Consider the following 18545-nt stretch of genomic DNA (forward strand, 5'->3'; position numbering starts at 1 on the left):
CACATCAGGACAAGGTTCTGAGCAGTTTTGCCATACTAATCTTAAGTTATGCTATATTTAAAATACTGAGATGTGATTTTAACCCTATCTACTTGGCAGGAAGCAGGTTGGTGAGCAGTTTAAATTGCATGTATTAGTTATCCATCTAAGAACTGACCCATTTCCAAAATATGCGAGGAACATTCCCAAAATATGCGAGGGTCCATTTTTAGATAAGCATGTCTAGTCTAGATGATGTGATTAGGACCCAACTGATCAGAATGCTGTGATTTTTCCAGTCATGCCAACCTGGGAACAGTGGGTTTGAGAACCTTTGTAAAAAGATTGTTCAGCTTGTGTGAGAGTAATGTGTCAAATTTTGGCACGACACCTTAGGAATGATGTGAAGGTGTTAGGATGCTGGAAAGATTTTCAAGAATGTTTCCAGGGATGAGAGGTGGATAGATTAGAGAAGCTATGGCTGTTATCCTTAGAGAAGAGAAGGTTGAGAAGAGATATGATCAAAATCATGAGGAATCCCGTTCGAGTAGATAGAAACTGTTCCCATTGATTTTAGGTGAATGACAAAAGAACCAAAGATGATGTGAGGAAAATCCTTTTCACATACGTGGCTAGGATGTGAATGAAATGCCTGTGAGTGGCGGAGGCAGATTTAATCATCACTTTCAAAAGGTATTGGGATAAGTTTCTGAAGAGAAAAGAATTGCAATGGCTATGGGGGAAAAGGTGGGGGAGTTATCCTTGAACTGACATAGCAATAGCAAGACTTCTTTCTGTGCTGTAAACATTCTCTCAGTCCCGCATCAAGTCTTGAGCACAAACAACTGGTACTGAGGGCTTGTTGCACTGTTAGTCGTGTTATCCTTTGGATGAAATAACAAATTCAAGGCCCCATTTGCCCTTTCAGGTGGTCATTAAGGATTCCCTGGTACTACTTTGAAAGAGTGAGAAGTCTCACAACACCAGGTTAAAGTCCAACAGGTTTATTTGGTAGCACAAGCTTTCGGAGTGTCACTCCTTCAGGTGAGTGAGGAGTTGTGTTCACAAACAGGGCATATATAGACACAAACTCAATTTACAAGATAATGGTTGGAATGCAAGTGTTTACAGATAATCAAGTCTTAAAGGTACAGACAATGTGAGTGGAGAGAGGGTTAAGCACAGGTTAAAGAGGTGTGTATTGTCTCCAGCCAGGACAGTTAGTGAGATTTTGCAAGCCCAGGCAAGTTGTGGGAGTTACAGACAGTGTAACGGGTAAGTGTTCTCCAAGGTGGCCTTCATGACATGCGACAACGCAGAATCGCTGAGCAGAAACTGATAGCCAAGTTCCGCACACATGAGGACGGCCTCAACCGGGATCTTGGATTCATGTCACACTATCTGTAACCCCCACGACTTGCCTGGGCTTGCAAAATCTCACTAACTGTCCTGGCTAGAGACAATACACATCTCTTTAACCTGTGCTTAACCCTCTCTCCACTCACATTGTCTGTACCTTTAAGACTTGACTACCTGTAAAGACTCGCATTCCAATCATTATCTTGTAAATTGAGTTTGTGTCTATACATGCCCTGTTTGTAAACACAACTCTTCATTCACCTGAAGGAGTGACACTCCGAAAGCTTGTGCTACCAAATAAACTTGTTGGACTTTGACCTGGTGTAGTGAGACTTCTTACTGTGCTTACCCCAGTCCAACACCGGCATCTCCACATCATGATTACTTTGAAAAACAGCAAGGCCTGCTGTCCTAGTCAATATTTATCCCTCAGTCCACATCACAGATAAAAACATTATCTGGTCATTATCACATTGCTGATTGTGGAAGTTTGTGCACGAATTGACTTATTTTTCCTATATTACAACAGTGATTACACTTCAAAAGAATTAATTCACCGACTTGTGGTAATATAAACAGGGCCTAGTTTAAGGCTGATAAAATTGGATATCCTAAATTAAAGGATTGGGCATATTAAAATCAAACACAGTCAAACCTAGGCCAGGCCAATTGTACAAATGCACAAACATGTCTGGGCCTGACCCATCAGTTGCCCATCAAAGATCGTTGCACTCTACTGATACTTAGCAGGAGATCATTGCACCCCATTGAAATGCATCGGCCTATTGTTAGAAGCCCAGATCGGGCCAGACTTTCTGTCACCGAGAGCTCTTGCAGTTACCTTATCCGATAACAGGTTACATGTAAGCAACAGCATAGAGATGGACACCTGGGGGTGGACCCTGGTGTCCTGTCAGGCAGACATCAAGAAACCCACTGGGTACTGGAACCCCCTCCTGGGACCTCATTGGTTGGAAGCCAGAGAAGTTTCTGGAAAGGCAAGCAGGCAGGGGGAATAAGGGGCACATTTCAGACACACCAGGAGCGAAGACTCGACAAAGGAGGCGACCGTGACCATCCGGAAGACTGACCAGAGAAGGAAGGAAGAAGCTGCCATCGAGATTCACCTTCGTGACGACAGACCAGAGGGACTCAGAGAATCGAGCCTGCAGTTTAACTAAACCATCTTTGCGGGTAGTATACTTGAATGTGGGGTATCCTCTTGTTTTATGTGGGTAATTTAAGGGTTAATAGTGTTATTATTAATAAACTTGTTGAACCTTTACTTGTGTTTGTCCTTTGTCCATCTTGCAAATAAGGACACCGGGGTAAAACCTTAGAGTAAGCAAACTGGTCGAAAGTATCTGAGAATTAACAGGTACAACATTTGGCACCCCAAACGGTCCTTCGTTAAGAAGTGATACGTTGCTCTAAAGTCGAACCTTCAACCCAGCATTCTCCAACACTCCGTCTGAGCCTGAATTAAGTGGGCAGGTTGCCCCACGTGACGGCCAGTCTTAAGTGAATGAAGGACGAATACAGATTTGACCAGTAAATTTGGCCATAAACCCTGTGTCTGTAGCACAAGGTGGACAAACTGTGTAGTTAGAACGAGAACAATCTAGGGAATTTGGGTAAAATCTACAGGAGGGAATTTAGTGAAAACCGGGCCCCTACCCCGATCCCTTACCTATACTCAAGGGACGAATCTTAAAAGGAAATAATTATGGCCAGTCATGCCGAATGGGTGGAAGTCCTCCGTTTATATTTGAACCGTAAGTGGCCCAAATGGGTACAGTGGGGTGATGCCCCGAAACCGGATCTGGGATCCGAGGGAGAGAATTGTTGGAATCATGCCCATAAGGAAATGGGTAAAAGGGCTACCAAGCTTAGGAAGGCGATTGCGATTGCTAGTTGTCGCGAACAGCTCCTTGGTAGAGAAGCAGAGATTATCCAGGTTAAACAGAACAGAGAAGCCCAGGTAACCCAACTAAAGCAGGACTTAATGAGCGCTACCACGCGCGTACAACAATTGGAAGCAGAGGTAGGCACAGGAGAGGAAAGGAACCAAATTAATATGATACACATGAGCCAGTTCCAGGCTCAATGTGATAAAGCCTACCAAAAGGCACAGCGCGCTGTCAGTGAGAGAGAGGCTGCACTGCAACAGGTAGAGGAAGTTAAACGTAAATGCAGCGACCTGCAGGCTGCAGTAAAAGTTTTGCACCAAGCAGGAAAAGAAAATACAGCCCACTCCAAATGCCTACGTGAGATTGAAGATTTAAAATCACAACTAGCCATAAAAAGGGGTGTAATGTATGCATACAAAACAGGGGATAGTGACCCAGTGGTAGAGTGGGGGGATTTAGAAGAGGATGCCTGCCATTATGCAACAGCTAGCGTCACTGCCGACTGGGGACCCCCACCTCCCTTCCCAGTAATGGAACCAATGGCACCACCTAATCCAGTCCCCATCTCGGAAAACTCAGTCTCAGCTCCTGGTCCTATTACCATCCCAATAAGCCCAGTCACTAATCCGGTTCCTGTACCGATGAATCCGGTCACCACCCGATGACAGGATGGACAGAACCACAATGTGACTTACGTAACTCCATACACCATGACACAGCTCACTGACATAGCTAAAGCAATTGGAGTATTTGAACCCTCTGGGATCCACATGCTCTCTTTGACCAGGTCACCCAATATCATGTTTTAAGCGGCCTAGACGAGGCAGAAGAGGTTAAACTTATTCTGTTATGTTTAAGTCCTGCCATCCGTTCCGCCCTACCCGAACCCCAGAACGTGGCTGGGGGAACCCGACCAGAAATGAAGGCAGCCGTTCTGGCCGCCATAGGCTACAATAGGGATGACCCGGTACAAGGATTAAACAGCTGCCAACAAAAGAGAGGGGAGCACCCGACAGCCTATGCTGGCCGACTATGGAACCAATTTGTTGTGGTGTTTAGCCAATTAAATCGAGTCCAATTAAATGCACACCACCGGTCCACATGGATCCGGACCCTGATAGCACACGCCACTGAGGGGAGTCGGAAAGCCTGTGAGAATTTTGACCCTGATGATAATACACATACAGAAGCCTGGGCCATCCGCAAAATGACTCACGTGTGGGAACGGGAAGTCAGACAAACAGACACCCCAAAGCCCATAAAACACGGAATGATGAACCCGATCCACACAGACCTGGCCCCGGTTTGGCGTAACGAAGGGGGAGGTGGAAACAGGGGACAGGGAAACTCACCCCCATATACCCCTGCCAATCATCGGGACAGAAGACTGCAGCCCCGCGCAGAACCCCGATATATTCCCAACCCCAGGTACAGGGAACAAGATAAAACCAATCCCAGATATGCACCCCCACAAGCACAGTGTTATAACTGTGGGCAACCCAACCATTTTGCCCGGGACTGTAGGGCACCACCAAATTTCAGGGGACCAGCAAACCCCGCACACCCATACACCCCTGCTCATCACCGACACAGGGAACCACAAGGCCGCACAGGACATAGGCCCAACCCCCGAAACCGAGAACGATACAGAGCTGAGCCCAGAGGCCCACGCCCACAAGCGCAGTGTTATACCTGCGGGCAACTCAACCATTTTGCCCAGGACTGTAGGGCACCACCCAACTACCCCACACGACCATCTCAGTGGTTTCCCGACGATGGACCCCGACCCATGCCCCTCGAAGGACCGGCCCAACAAGCCACTATAACCCCCACCCACTACCCCCAGGACCAGCACACGCACCCTCGGTTCCCGCCCCAATTTACAGGGCTTCAGGAATAAAACCCTGGCCCCAGGGGACCCCGACGAAAAGGATGGGGAACCCGCAAACCTTTACCCCCTATGGCACCCCTGGAACCGGGACACCCAGAACCGTTTGACCCGGCGCTCACTGTCAGAGGTGGTAATGCAGTGGGTATCTGGCAGCCAAAGCCCGCCCATATAGGTTCCCTCCACTAAGAAAGAATCAGGACATCACAGTCCAGATTGTAAATAGCTTTATCCGTCCACTCCACGCATCACCCAATTGAAAAGGGCTTATCTGCCCACATTATACTGCGTCATAATCTTCTGACACACCACAGTTTGGTTGTGGGATGAAGAATCTAATGTTATACTGTGCCATAGTCCTCCAACAACAAGGACACATGCCACATACCCAACATTTTATTTTCACGCTCTGCAAACTCCTTACCCCACTCAACCCCATTAAACACTGATTGCCGACCAACTCTTCGTATGACTCGATTGGGCCTTTATTATTCATTTACTTATTTCTTTGTTTTTTTTTTAAAAAGAGGGGAGTCATACGACATTCTAGTAAAGAAAAGGAAAAGAGAATCAGGTATTAATAAGAATTAACAGGTGCTACCCTTATCTCCCCCAGAATGAACTACATACTTCTCTGCTATCTGGGACTCCTCATCTCAGACCGAACCACAGACACCACATCAACCAAAGACCAGAAGATCAGCCTACAATACCCCGGATATATGTGGTTCAGCCCACCAGATTCAGGCAAATGTGAGGATGGCATCCTATGGGTACACCCCAATAAGAGTATCACCTATGGGTGTAATAACCAAAGAGTGGTGTACAGGAAAGATAATGGGAGCTCTGATTACTGCTCCCTAAGGACGACTCTCACTAGTGATTAGTGGGCGTACACTAACCATGGGTGCATGGAGCTAGCCTGTCTAGCCCATGGTCCAGACAAAGGGCTGGAATTAGGAAAGAAGTGCCCCGGTAAGGTTATTCAGAACGAGTATATTTACTATGAAATTAAGAATGGGTTAAGACCAACAGTTAGCACACCCATCCCCACTTGTCCCGAAACCACCCCAGGGCCCCAAAATGGGTTGATACTAAAACATACAGGGAAAATATTATTCAACAACACACACTACGAATTGGTACCAGTAGTGGTAGATTCAGCCGGAACACAATTACCAGACTGGTGTCCCTCCCCACTTAGAAAATTGTACCTCCACTTGACCCAGAGGCTGCTAAGCCGCAAGACTGGGACACACGCGGGGGAAGAGACGCCCAGGTCAAAGGGGCACAAGGGGAGGGAAATCCTGAATGATCTGGCGACTGCGTACGGAGGAGGGGTATCCACCATTAATGCACTGGATCTGGCTGCTTTGGATAATAAACTCAGAGTCCTAACCCGACAAGTTAAACAGACCTTGGACAGCTTAAATGAAAATGCTCGGCAAGATGCTGAGGGAGATTTGGCTCAGAACAGAGCTAGTAGCCTTATGGTTACTGTACTAGAAGGACATGCCCAAACTATTAATCAGATCGCCTGAGAGAGGGTGGAAGATGATGTCAGGCAACAGAACCGAACCCTATGTAGCATCTATGGACAATGGATGGTCGAGCAGTTAAGAGAGAATCTCGACCACGTTAGTGGGGGGAAAGTTCCATCCTGGATCAGTGATGAACAGATTGAACACCTGTACCAGGGAAAAAGACACCTCAATGTCACTAACTGCCAATTATAGCAACTGACCAAGGTCTGGTCTAACGATAGTTGTAGAGGAACCCCGGGGACTGCACTAGGAATGGTGTTGGGGATCCCAGTAATTTTAAAAGATAAGGTCGGGTTGAGACTTTTGAAGCTGAAAATATAGGGATCATTAAAGGAGGGATGTGGATGGGATACCAGGGGTCCCTACTGTATGTGGTTGAGAAAGGAGGGAAGCTCATAGGCACCAGTCTGGAGAAATGTGAACACACAGACAAAATGGTTGTGTGTCCATATCCGGTGTATGAAAATGAACATGCCCTGTGTGGATTCAGAACAACCACTAACCTAAATTGTACACTGGAAATTCAAAATTTGGAAAGGGATGTCACCCGGGTGGCTGACGGGGGGAGGGAGAATATTACATTACAACCTCGCTAGAAAATTACCAGTATGGGGCAGCCATTTGTAACATCCACAACACTACCTTTTGCATTAAACCACAGATTCCCGGTAGGATAGGATTAATTGAGATGGTAAACATACACAGAAGAGAGAAAACACTAATAAATGCTAGCGAGAAATTGAGACCAAGCTTGGGAGACTACTTTGAAAATTTGATACTGGGATAACACTTCTCCCCGAGAAACTTCAACAAATTCGGACACAATTGATCACAGCACACAAGACCTTTGTCAAAGTGGTGCAACAAACAAGGGAAATAGAAAAGAACATTAGTGAAATTAGAGTCACTACATGGCGGGAGGACCTCTGGGATTGGGGTTCAAATGTCCAAATCCATCCATGGGTCTGCATTCTGTCACACCTGGCTGTAATAGGAATCCTACTTATGGCAGTGCACCTAACCATCCTCACATTTAAATTCGCCCGATGGAAGAAGGAATTTCTGCAAAACTTGGACTCGGCAAGGGCCATCTGACATCGGGAGAGGCTCTACAATCAAGAGCCTTGATACTCTCCCATCTATATTTAATATGTATAGTCACTTGTCATTTGGTACTGTTTATTGCTTTGTTTAGTATATACCCGATTGATGTATTGTTTCTTATTGATTTTTTAAAATTATTTTACTTCATTTAAATTTGTTAGTACTATTGTGGGTTAGGGATGATACTATCAACCCCAGATTCGGGGTACTTGCTTGTTGAGATGGTTTGGTAGGAATTGTGTGATCGAATTCACTGACGCTCACTGGATCAAGAGGAGGGAATGTGGTAATATAAACAGGGCCTAGTTTTAAGGCTGATAAAATTAGATATCCTAAATTAAAGAATTGGGCATATTAAAATCAAACACAGTCAAACCGCGAGCAGGCCAATTGTACAAATACACAAACATGTCTGGGCCTGACCCATCAATCACCCATCAAAGGTCGTTACACTCTACTGATACTCAGCAGGAGATCATTGCACCCCATTGAAATGCATCGGCCTATTGTTAGAAGCACAGATCAGGCCAGACTTTCTGTCACCGAGAGCTCCTGCAGTTAGCTTATCTGATAACAGGTTACATGTAAGCAACAGCATGGAGATGGACACCTGGGGACGGACCCTGGTGTCCTGTCAGGCAGACATCAAGAAACCCACTGGGTATTGGAACCCCCTCCTCAGACCTCATTGGCTGGAAGTGGGAGAAGTTTCTGGAAAGGCAAGCAGGCAGGGGGATAAAGGGACACATTTCAGACACACCAGCAGCGAAGACTCGACGAAGGAGGTGACCTTGACCATCCGGAAGACTGACCAGGGAAGGAAGGAAGGAAGAAGCTGCCATCGAGATTCACCTTTGTGACGACAGACCAGAGGGACTCAGAGAATTGAGCCTGCAGTTTAACCAAACCATCTTTGTGGGTAGTATACTTGAATCTGGGATATCCTCTTGTTTTATGTGGGTAAGTTAAGGGTTAATAGTGTTATTACTCATAAACCTGTTGAACCTTTACTTGTGCGTGTCCTTTGTCCATCTTGCAAATAAGGACACCAGGGTAAAACCTTAGAGTCAGCAAACTGGTCGAAGGTATCTGAGAACTAACAGGTACAACAGACTGTGAAGTGTTTTGAGACATTTGGTGGTTGAGAAAAGCATTATTTCAATGAGAATCCTTTCTCTTTGATCAAGTTTTTGGCTATCCCAGTGCCTGATGTTTTGACTCTTTGTCAAAAGTGTCAATTGATATTGCTGAGTATGCATCTTGGGATGCTTCCTAATGTCCTTTAGGGAAGGAAATCTGCTGTCCTTACCTGGTCTGGCCCACATGTGACTCCAGGGCCACAGCAATGTGGTTGACTCTCAACTGCTCGGGCAACTAGGGAAGGGCAATAAATGTTGGCCAGCCAGCGACACCCATGTCCCACGAATGATTTTTTAAAAAGGACATGCTGACCTGCTCACTGTTGCCTCTTATGGTTAGAGATTACTATTAATTATGTTTTAGTTTAATTTATTTATTAGTGTCACAAGTGGGCTTACATTAACACTGCAATGAAGTTATTGTGAGAATCCCCTAGTCGCCACACTCCAGTGCCTGTTCGGGTACACTGAGGGTGAATTTAGCACAGCCAAAGCACCTAACCAGCACAAGCTGCAAAACTATCATGTCCCATCCCCAGCTAGTGATGAGACTGCTGGTGAACCTAGGTTAATGGTGGTGAACTTTGTCAGGTTAATGGTGGTGAACTTTGTCAGGTTAATGGTGGTGAACTTTGTCAGGTTAATGGTGGTGAAGCTCGTCAGGTTAATGGTGGTTTCTGAAAGACAACATTTCCTGAAAGTTTCAGACTTTTATTCTCTGGTCCCCTTTTCAGTTAGGGACATGCACTGTAATAATGTTTCTTTAGTCCATTTATGCTCCAAATTAATCAAGTATACTCAAAAGTAATAACGTAAATTGTCATCAGTTGAAGCAGCAATGCAGTCAGTCCACTCTATGCACAGCGAAAAATATTTTATCACCCTTAACAAGAAACTGTTTTGCTTGACAGCCACGAAGAATTAAAATAGGGCAGCCTTAAACAACAGGCTTTTGAGTAAACCTGAATAATGGTCTGGCTAATTGCATTATCTGACTTAAATTTGTTAATAATTAATAATGTCTAAAGTTCAGTTTGAAAGAGTGCAACGTACAGAATTCATCAAACCAGCAATCAAAGTTTCCAGAATGTTTGAAATAAAAACAGAAAATGCTGGAAATATTCAGCAGGTTATGGCAGCACCTGTGAAGAGAAACAGTAACCCCTCAAGGTCTCTGACCTTTCATCAGGACAGGGAAATGTCAGGAATGTAATAGGTATGGAGCAAGGGGTGGGTGGAGGAAGCGCAAAATTAAGATCTGCGATAGGATGGAAGTCAGGAGAGATTGAAGGACAAAAGAATTAGTCTTCCAGCGAGCCAAAAAAAATAGTGATGTGGCCAGAAATGAAACAAAGAGACAAATTGTGTGCCTGGAGAAGGTATGCTGCTGAAAGCAAACAAAAAAAATAAGGAAAGGGAAACAAAACAGAGCAGCAATTGTGGTCTGCAATTGTTAAACTCAGTGTTAGGTCTGGAAGGCTGTAAAGTGATCAATTGAAAGATCCTTAAGCTTACATTCAGCTTCACTGGAACAGCTGCAGAGGACAAAAACGATAGCACGGGAGCCGGTGGAGAATTAAAAGGACAGACCATCGGAAGCCCAGGAACATGCCTATGAACAGAATGGAAGCGCTCCGCAAAGCGATGGTTCAATCTGCATTTGGTGGTCTCAATGTTGAGGGGGCCACATTGTGAGCAGTGAGTGCAGCAGTTTAAACTGAAAGAAGTAAACATAAAACATTGATTGGCGTGGGAGGAGCGTTTGGGACCTTGGACGGTGAGGAGGGATGAGGTTGAAGAGCAGATGCTACATCAGCGTTTGCATGGAATGGTGCTGTGGAAAGGAGACAGGACAAAGAACAAAGAAAATTACAGCATCGTACAGGCCCTTCGGCCCTCCAAGTCTGCACCGACCATGCTGCCCGTCTGAACCAAAACCTCCTATCCTTCCAAGGACCATATCCCTTTATTCCCATCCTATTCATGTATTTGTCAGGAAGCCCCTCAAAAGAGATGGGGTGTAGTCTGAGTGGATCAGGGTATCATCATCTCGACTCCATTTTGTTTGTTTTTTGCTTGTTTTTTTTCTCCAGTCAGCAGCACACCTGTTCTGGGCACATCCTTTGCCTCTTTGTTTCATTTCTGGTCACATCTTCACACCCTTTGGCCCTTGGACGACCTATCTCTTCTGTCACCCAGTCTCTTCTGATGTTCACCCTACCACAGACATTCCTTCAGTCCTTGTCCCACCCACCGTTTGCTCAAAACCTATCACACCTCCACAATTTCTCCCAGTCCTGATCAAAGGTCACAGACTTGAAACTATTTTTTTCTCTTTGCACAGATACTTCAGTAACGTGCTGAGTATTTTCTGTTTGATTTCAGACTTCCGCCACCCACAAGCATTCTGCTTTTCGGGAATGTTTACCTTGGAGATACCAGACATCGTTGTGATTGTCATTTACTTTGTATTTGTTATTGGGATTGGAATATGGGTGAGTTAATAAGAATCCCCTGAGTTTTTAAGCCAGTCTCTTCATTTTTCAGTTTACATTAATGAAGGTTGTAGACTTGAACTCTGATGTTTACAAATGCAGATTTGTACGATTGGAATAAAGTTAATATTGTCCATCTTCTGCTTTATATTGTTTCATTTGTTGGTGGGAATATACTCCCTCCACTTTGTAGTTAAAACCTCCTTGGACTTGGACTGGAAGCTGATGTAATGCAATAAACTGACTCTTTGCATTTAGAAAACCCAAGCAACTTTTTAATAAAGCTTTTGGGTGAAAATAATGCAGTTCAGAGATTTTAGCATTCCTTCACTATCGTTGTCTTACACCCACATAATTGAGACTTTTTTTGCGTAAACCTTCAGTTTCCGATTGTTCATGTTTTAATTACGTTCTTAATACCTTTTTATAGTCCTGGTGATTATACGTAGATCATGAACCAAAATTAAACACTTACTACATGTTTATAATCCGGTGAAATTTAAGCTGTTGAGAATTTCATTTAACGATCCACTTTAGGTTGCAAACACTGCAAAATGTGAGCAAATGTTTGATTACTGTATATTTGAAATACGTTTTTTATGTGAAAATTACTCTTGGGGCTTGCTTGCTTAAACAGGTAATTTGTAGAGGTATAATTGAATTAAACAGGTAGTTTTTACTCTGAGCTGAGCAGGCTAAAAAAAATACCGTGATGGCTAATTTTTCTTCGAACATTTCCTCGTTCCTGTACTTTTAAGTCCTAACTGGGTCCCAATGACCTTGTTGTGATGTATTCAGTTCATTTTTAATCTTGTTGTCTATTCCATTTCACTTGGACTTTGATTAAAAGACACGCATCTAAAAAATCTTTTTGCGTTACAGTCATCTATGAAAGCCAACCAGAGCACAGTGGGAGGATATTTTCTTGCCGGAAAAGCCATGACCTGGTGGCCTGTAAGTGTTTTATTGTAGTTATTATTTTTGGAACAGATTAATATTTGATAGGGATGAATGCAATGTTCAAATAATAGCTAATAATCACTTGTTAATGAGTATTATTGCTTGATGTTCCATAGAGTTCCATAGAAACCCTACAGCACAGAAAGAGGCCATTCGGCCCATCGAGTCTGCACCGACCACAATCCCACACAGGCCGTACCACCATATCCCTACATATTTACCCACTAATCCCTCTAACCTACGCATCTCAGGACACTAAGGGCAATTTTTAGCATAGCCAATCAACCTAACCCGCACATCTTTGGACTGTTTATGGGTTTGTTCAGTAGGTCTTACAGACAGGTTCAGATACTTGTATAGTTGAACAGTATTATTTGCTGACAATGCATAACTATATACATAGTACAAAGCATAGCCCAAAGTAGGAGTTAACTTCATGTTGACTTGTACTAGTGTTCTTCCATAGAATTCTACTGTCCTGTGTCTCTCTATATCATTTTGTGGGCACTACTGTTCTCCAGTCCATTACCAAACACCCTTATTATACAACAAAAACAGAAAATGCAGGAAAATCTCAGCAGTTCTGACAGCATCTGTGGAGAGAGAATAGAACCTTCTTTCTCTATTCCGTCTCCACAGATGCTGTCAGACCCGAGATTTTCCAACATTTTTCTGGTTTTGTTTCAGATTCCAGCATCCGCACTACCCTTATACTACATCTCCCCCAAATCTTTACCCAACACATTTACAATACAATCTTTCTTTCCTTGCTACCCCTTCCAAAATTTTGCCCCAGGCAGAGCCAGTGACGGAGCAGCAGTGTATTTCCAAGTCAGGATGGTGAGTGACTTGGAAGGGAACCTCCAGGTGGTGGTGTTCCCTGGGATTTGCTGCTCTTGTCCTTCTGTAATTGTGGGTTTAGGAACCTTGGTGAATTCCTACATCATTACACGGTACACATTGCTGCCATTGTTCATTGGTGATGATGGGCTTGAATGTTTGTGGATGGGTAGAAAACAAGCGGGTTGCTTTGTCCTGGATGGTATCAAGCTTCTTGAGTTTTGTTGGAGCTGCGCTCATCCAGGCAAATGGAGCGTATTCCAATATACTCCTAACTTGTGAATTTTAGATGGTGGACAGGCTTTGAGGAGTCAGGAAGAGAGATACTCGATGCAGGGTTCCTTGCATTTGACCTGCTCTAGTAGTGGGGGATTAAGTGATGGTAATGCCATTGAATGTCAAAGGACAGTGGTCAGATCCTCTTTCATTGGAGATGGTCATTGCTTGGCACTTGTGTGGTGCAAATGTTACTTGCCACTTGTTAGCCCAAGCCTGGATATTGTCCAGGTCTTGCTGCATTTGGACATGGACTGCGTCAGTGTCTGAGGAGTCGTGAATGCTACTGAACATTGTGCAGTCATCAGCAAATATCCTCACATCTGTCCTTAAGAAGGAAGCTCATTGACAAAGCCGCTGAAGATGTTTGGGCCTAGGACACTACTCCAAGAAACTCTTGTGGTGATATCCTGGAACTGAGATGATTGACCACAACCTACTTCCTTTGTGCCAGGTATGACACCAACCAGCGGAGGGTTTTCCACCTGATTCCCATTGGTTTCACTGTTGCTAGCTCCTTATCGCCATACTCCGTCAGATGCTGCATTGATGCAAATGACAGTCACTGTCACCTCATCTCTGATATTCAGCTCTTTTCTCCATGTCTGAATCATGTTTGTTCCTCTTATTCATACTTTAGATCTGTTTGGTTCTCTGTTATGAGCCTAGTGTAAGCTTTTTTCTGTTTTATTTAGTCTTTATATATTTAATCATTCAGGACATTCAAAATTTAATTGCCCTTCCATTCCCCCATGTGGGAAAATGTGTCCACTCTGTCCCCAACCATTTCCTCCTATTGTTTGATTTGATTTGATTTATTATTGTCACATGCATTAGTATACAGTGAAAAGTATTGTTTCTTGCGTGCTATACAGACAAAGCATACCATTCATAGAAAAGGAAAGGAGAGAGTGCAGAATGTATTGTTCCAGTCACAGAATTAAAGCAATGTTAGAGAGTTTAAAAGAGTTAGAATGAAGTTTTAGAAGCATAGAGCGAGGCTAAAAGATAGAATTAGAAGGTATGTTGGGCACAGCTTGCAAGAAGTCGCCACGCTCTGGCGCCATCTTGGTTTTGTTTGTATGTTTGACTATAGCTGTGTCCATCAATGTTTGATTCCAGAGTAACTGGGACTGATACCTCCTCAGCTCACTGAAGCTAATATTCATCCTATTAAATATTTTTTACACTTGATTGTACTATTCAATAATCCTGATGATGTCATTGAGAGGAGATTTGAAGGAGGTGTTCGAAATCATCAGAGGTCTGGGTAGGTGGAGTGAAACTGTTCCCACTGCAGAAGGGTCAAGAACCAGAGGACACAGATCTAAGGTGCTTAACAAAAGACCCAAAGACGACATGAGGAGAAACTTTATTTGCCCAGTCAGTGGTTGGGAATTTACTGCCTGAGAGTTTGGTGGAGGCAGATTTAATTGTGCCTCTCAAAAGGGAATAGGATCGTTGTCTGAAGAGGAAGAGGCTGTGGAGGAAAGGTTGGGAAGTGTGACTGGTTGATTGGCCCTTGTAGACAGAAGACATGGATATAATGGGCCAAATGGCCTCCCTCTGTATTGTAGCTATTCTGTGGTTATCTAATTCTATGTTCAAGAATATTTAAATAAATGATAAAAGAATAATGCATTAATGTGTCTAATTTTGCTTTCTTGTGCTCCTGCAAAATGCCTTGCTACTTTAATCCTTTCATTTAAGTTGCCTTTCCTAATTTTTCCCCTGAAAAGGTGTCCCTTCACACTCCTCTGCATTAAATTTTACCTCCCACCTGTCCATCCAGAGGGATGTGAGGCTGGAGGAGATTACAGACGAGACCCTGGATGGATTGTAAACAAGGATGATTTTAAATTGAGCCCTTGATCAAGAGTTAATGTCGGGCACTGAGCATAATGGTGTTGGAGGAATGGGACCCAGGACGGAATCTTGTGCCTTCCTCCTGTGGCAGGTTTGGTGGCAGAGGGAGCATTTAACCAGACATGGGAGCGATGAGTAGATATCCTGCCACTTTCCCATTTCCACCCTGATTGAGTTTGTGGCAGGAAACCACCAATTGAGGCTATTAAGTGAGAAATTAAATGGCCTTTAACTGTGGATAAACGGAATTTGGAAAGCAGTTACACTGAGGGGAAAAAATGAAATAAATGTCAATTAATTAAGATGAAACAAACAGACATGAGGTTGGGTTTTTGTGTTCCCAAAAATCTCAAGAATAGGTACAGAAATTTGCAAAATTCAGGCCGCAGGATCATAAATTTGAATTTCCACCTCAAAAAGAGCCCCACACAAACTTCCCAGAGGTGGGAAAAAGTTTAGCATAGGTTTGGCTTGCGATCCAGCTTACATGTCCTGTGATATTAGGGTCGTCTCAGCTGAGGGGACCTTTGTATTTTACGTTCCACAATATTTTCATCAGGATAAGAGGGATTTGGGAGACTTTAGGAATCTCCCTCCAGTTAAAAGAGTTTGTGAACTTTGGGGAAGCCTGCTGAGGAGTCGGGAACATTCTGACAGGTAAGTGTAAAATGTCTTAGTTAGATGTCTTGTAAGTGAAAATGTGTTTTTATTGCATTGTTTGATCATATGGCTCTGTCCTGAAAAGGTATGTTGACCATTCCAATGACCAGCACTGTGCAAGTGTTAGGACGTATTGGAGTACTTTATCCATTTGAAAACATGCTATTGCAGGTTCAAAACTGTAGAAGAGCGTGCTTGGAAACCATCCTATTGTGATCTGAGCAGTGATTTAAGTTTCCAAAGTGCCTTAACATAAAAAAATGATCTGCTGCTTAAGCTTAGTGAGAAAAACATAGCCACCGGCAACTTCTTTGATTGACAGGTCATCTGGTTTGAAATTGAAAACAGATCACCTGTTCTTTCAGTTTCAAAAGGCTCCATTGTGTGGTGCTGTAGTGGTTTGCTTTGACAATGGAGTTGATTAGGAATGCTTGGCTGAGTTGCAAATGTTTGTAAAATACTTAGCTCAGCAGGTGGTTGTTCATCACAGTTGCTCAGGAGACTGTAAGTATGGTTTGATTGACATTTTTAAGAGGTTACAATAGGATTCTCCTTGGAAAGACGGAGGATGAGGGGAGACTTAATAGAGGTGTATAAAATTATGAAAGGCATAGATAGGGTGAACGGTGGGAAGCTTTTCCCCGGGTCGGTGGTGACGTTCACGAGGGGTCATAGGTTCAAGGTGAAGGGGGGGAGGTTTAACACAGATATCAGAAGGACATATTTCACACAGAGGGTCGTGGGGGCCTGGAATGTGTTGCCGGGCAAGGTGGTGGAGGCGGACACACTGGGAACGTTTAAGACTTATCTAGACAGCTATATGAACGGAGTGGGAATGGAGGGATACAAAAGAGTGGTCTAGTTTGGACCAGGGAGCGGCGCGGGCTAATTGTTCCTGGTTTCTCGTTTCAAGGCTTCATTCTACGATCATCTTGCTGGTGCCAGTACAGAGTGAGACTGCGGATAGTTGGGAACCTGTCTCGGGGGCAGGGAATTCATATGGTGTTCGTGGAAGTGGAAATGACTAGGGTTGGGAAGCATTTTCCGATCGGGGCCATTGTGATCTCCTGGACTCGTTTCGATCGCCTCAGGGGGTCGGAGAGGAATTTCCCAGATTTTTTTTCCCCATATTGGCCCTGGGGTTTTTCACTCTGGGTTTTCGCCTCTCCCTGGAGATCACATGGTCTGGAATGGGGGGGTGGGGGTAAGTTAATAGGTTGTAATGAACAAAGCATCGTAGCTGTGAGGGACAGCTCGGTGGATAGGATATTGGTATGTAGATAGGCTGGAAAATTGGGCGGGGATCCTGGATTCAGGATTCAATCCTGGACCGGGGAGCGGCGCGGGCTTGGAGGGCCGAAGGGCCTGTTCCTGTGCTGTATTGTTCTTTGTTCTTTGTTCTTTGATTATCCTAGTGAAGCAGCAGACCCGAACCTTGCCTACCCACATCCCTAGGAGACGAAAATATGGCAGGAATGGGAGGAGCTGATGTGTTCAGGTTGGCAAGCCCTGACTTGCGTTCCCCAATCCCAAGATAAAAATCCAGCCCTGAGACTCAAAACTTGAAGATAACAATAGACAACAGAATTGATTTCCTTTTAGCTGAATATTACTAAGAATAAAAGGCTGGATCTAGAACAGTACATCATGTAAGAAAATTACAACATCATTTGGATTACAAAAACATGGTTCAGCCCAGGAGTTTGGAGCAAATTCAATGTACAAGAGTTTAGAATGCTCTGGAAAAAAAAGCAACAAGAATAGACAAGGAGGAATGGGTGTTCATTTTCCTTCCAATGTCATTGCTTCCCACCTGAGCTAAGAACTCTGACTGTTCCCTTTCCTCCATTAAAATGTTTTACATTCTCAAAGTGATGTTCTGATTCAGCCTGACTACCCCGTCTACATCCACTGGGGAAAAAAATATGCAAGATTTTAAAAAATAATAAAAGCAAGATGGAAGAGAGGAATTTTCACCTCTGATTGAGAGACATGCCCTCTTTAATCCCAAAGTCCTTCATAAAATCAGTGTTCCCTTTTCCTCTTTGCCCCTTGGATAGACTACTTGGCTGCTCATAAAGGGACCTTGTTTCCTCGACCACAATATTTAGGCATCTGGCCACAAATAATGCTGGAGCCTGAGGGACAAAAACGTGCTGGCATTTTGAATGAATTTCTTTGGTTTCACATTCGAGAAAAGTCATTATTAAAGATCGTATTATACCCTCAATAGATATGCTTAAAGTTGAAGTATAATGGCAGAATTAACACTGATGCATTTCACCCAAATGTTGGAAGTCTCAGCAGAATAAAATGATCATTATAAAAGGTGCTTAACACTGAAACCAGTATAATCCCCCTGTTTTATCTTATATTAACAGATTGGGGCATCACTTATGTCCAGTAATGTGGGCAGTGGCCTGTTTATCGGTCTGGCAGGAACAGGAGCTGCAGGAGGCATTGCTGTTGGAGGTTTTGAATGGAATGTAAGTTCAGTTGTTGTAGTTTCTAACTTATTATATGAT

The 18545-nt window shown here is 43.9% G+C and overlaps 1 protein-coding gene across 1 annotated transcript in view; it reads left to right on the forward strand.

The window, feature by feature from the left end:
• Positions 1 to 11311: 11311 nt before the first annotated feature.
• Positions 11312 to 18545, forward strand: part of slc5a9 (solute carrier family 5 member 9) — a 55092-nt gene continuing 47858 nt past the window's right edge. The window contains exons 1-3 of the mRNA XM_078218549.1: positions 11312 to 11418; positions 12301 to 12372; positions 18402 to 18506. Of these exons, the coding sequence (XP_078074675.1) occupies positions 11344 to 11418; positions 12301 to 12372; positions 18402 to 18506 (252 nt within the window). The 5' untranslated portion in view covers positions 11312 to 11343. The remainder of the gene's footprint in view (positions 11419 to 12300; positions 12373 to 18401; positions 18507 to 18545) is intronic.

Source organism: Mustelus asterias, chromosome 8 (assembly GCF_964213995.1).
Source record: "Mustelus asterias chromosome 8, sMusAst1.hap1.1, whole genome shotgun sequence".
NCBI classification, from domain to species: Eukaryota; Metazoa; Chordata; class Chondrichthyes; order Carcharhiniformes; family Triakidae; genus Mustelus; species Mustelus asterias.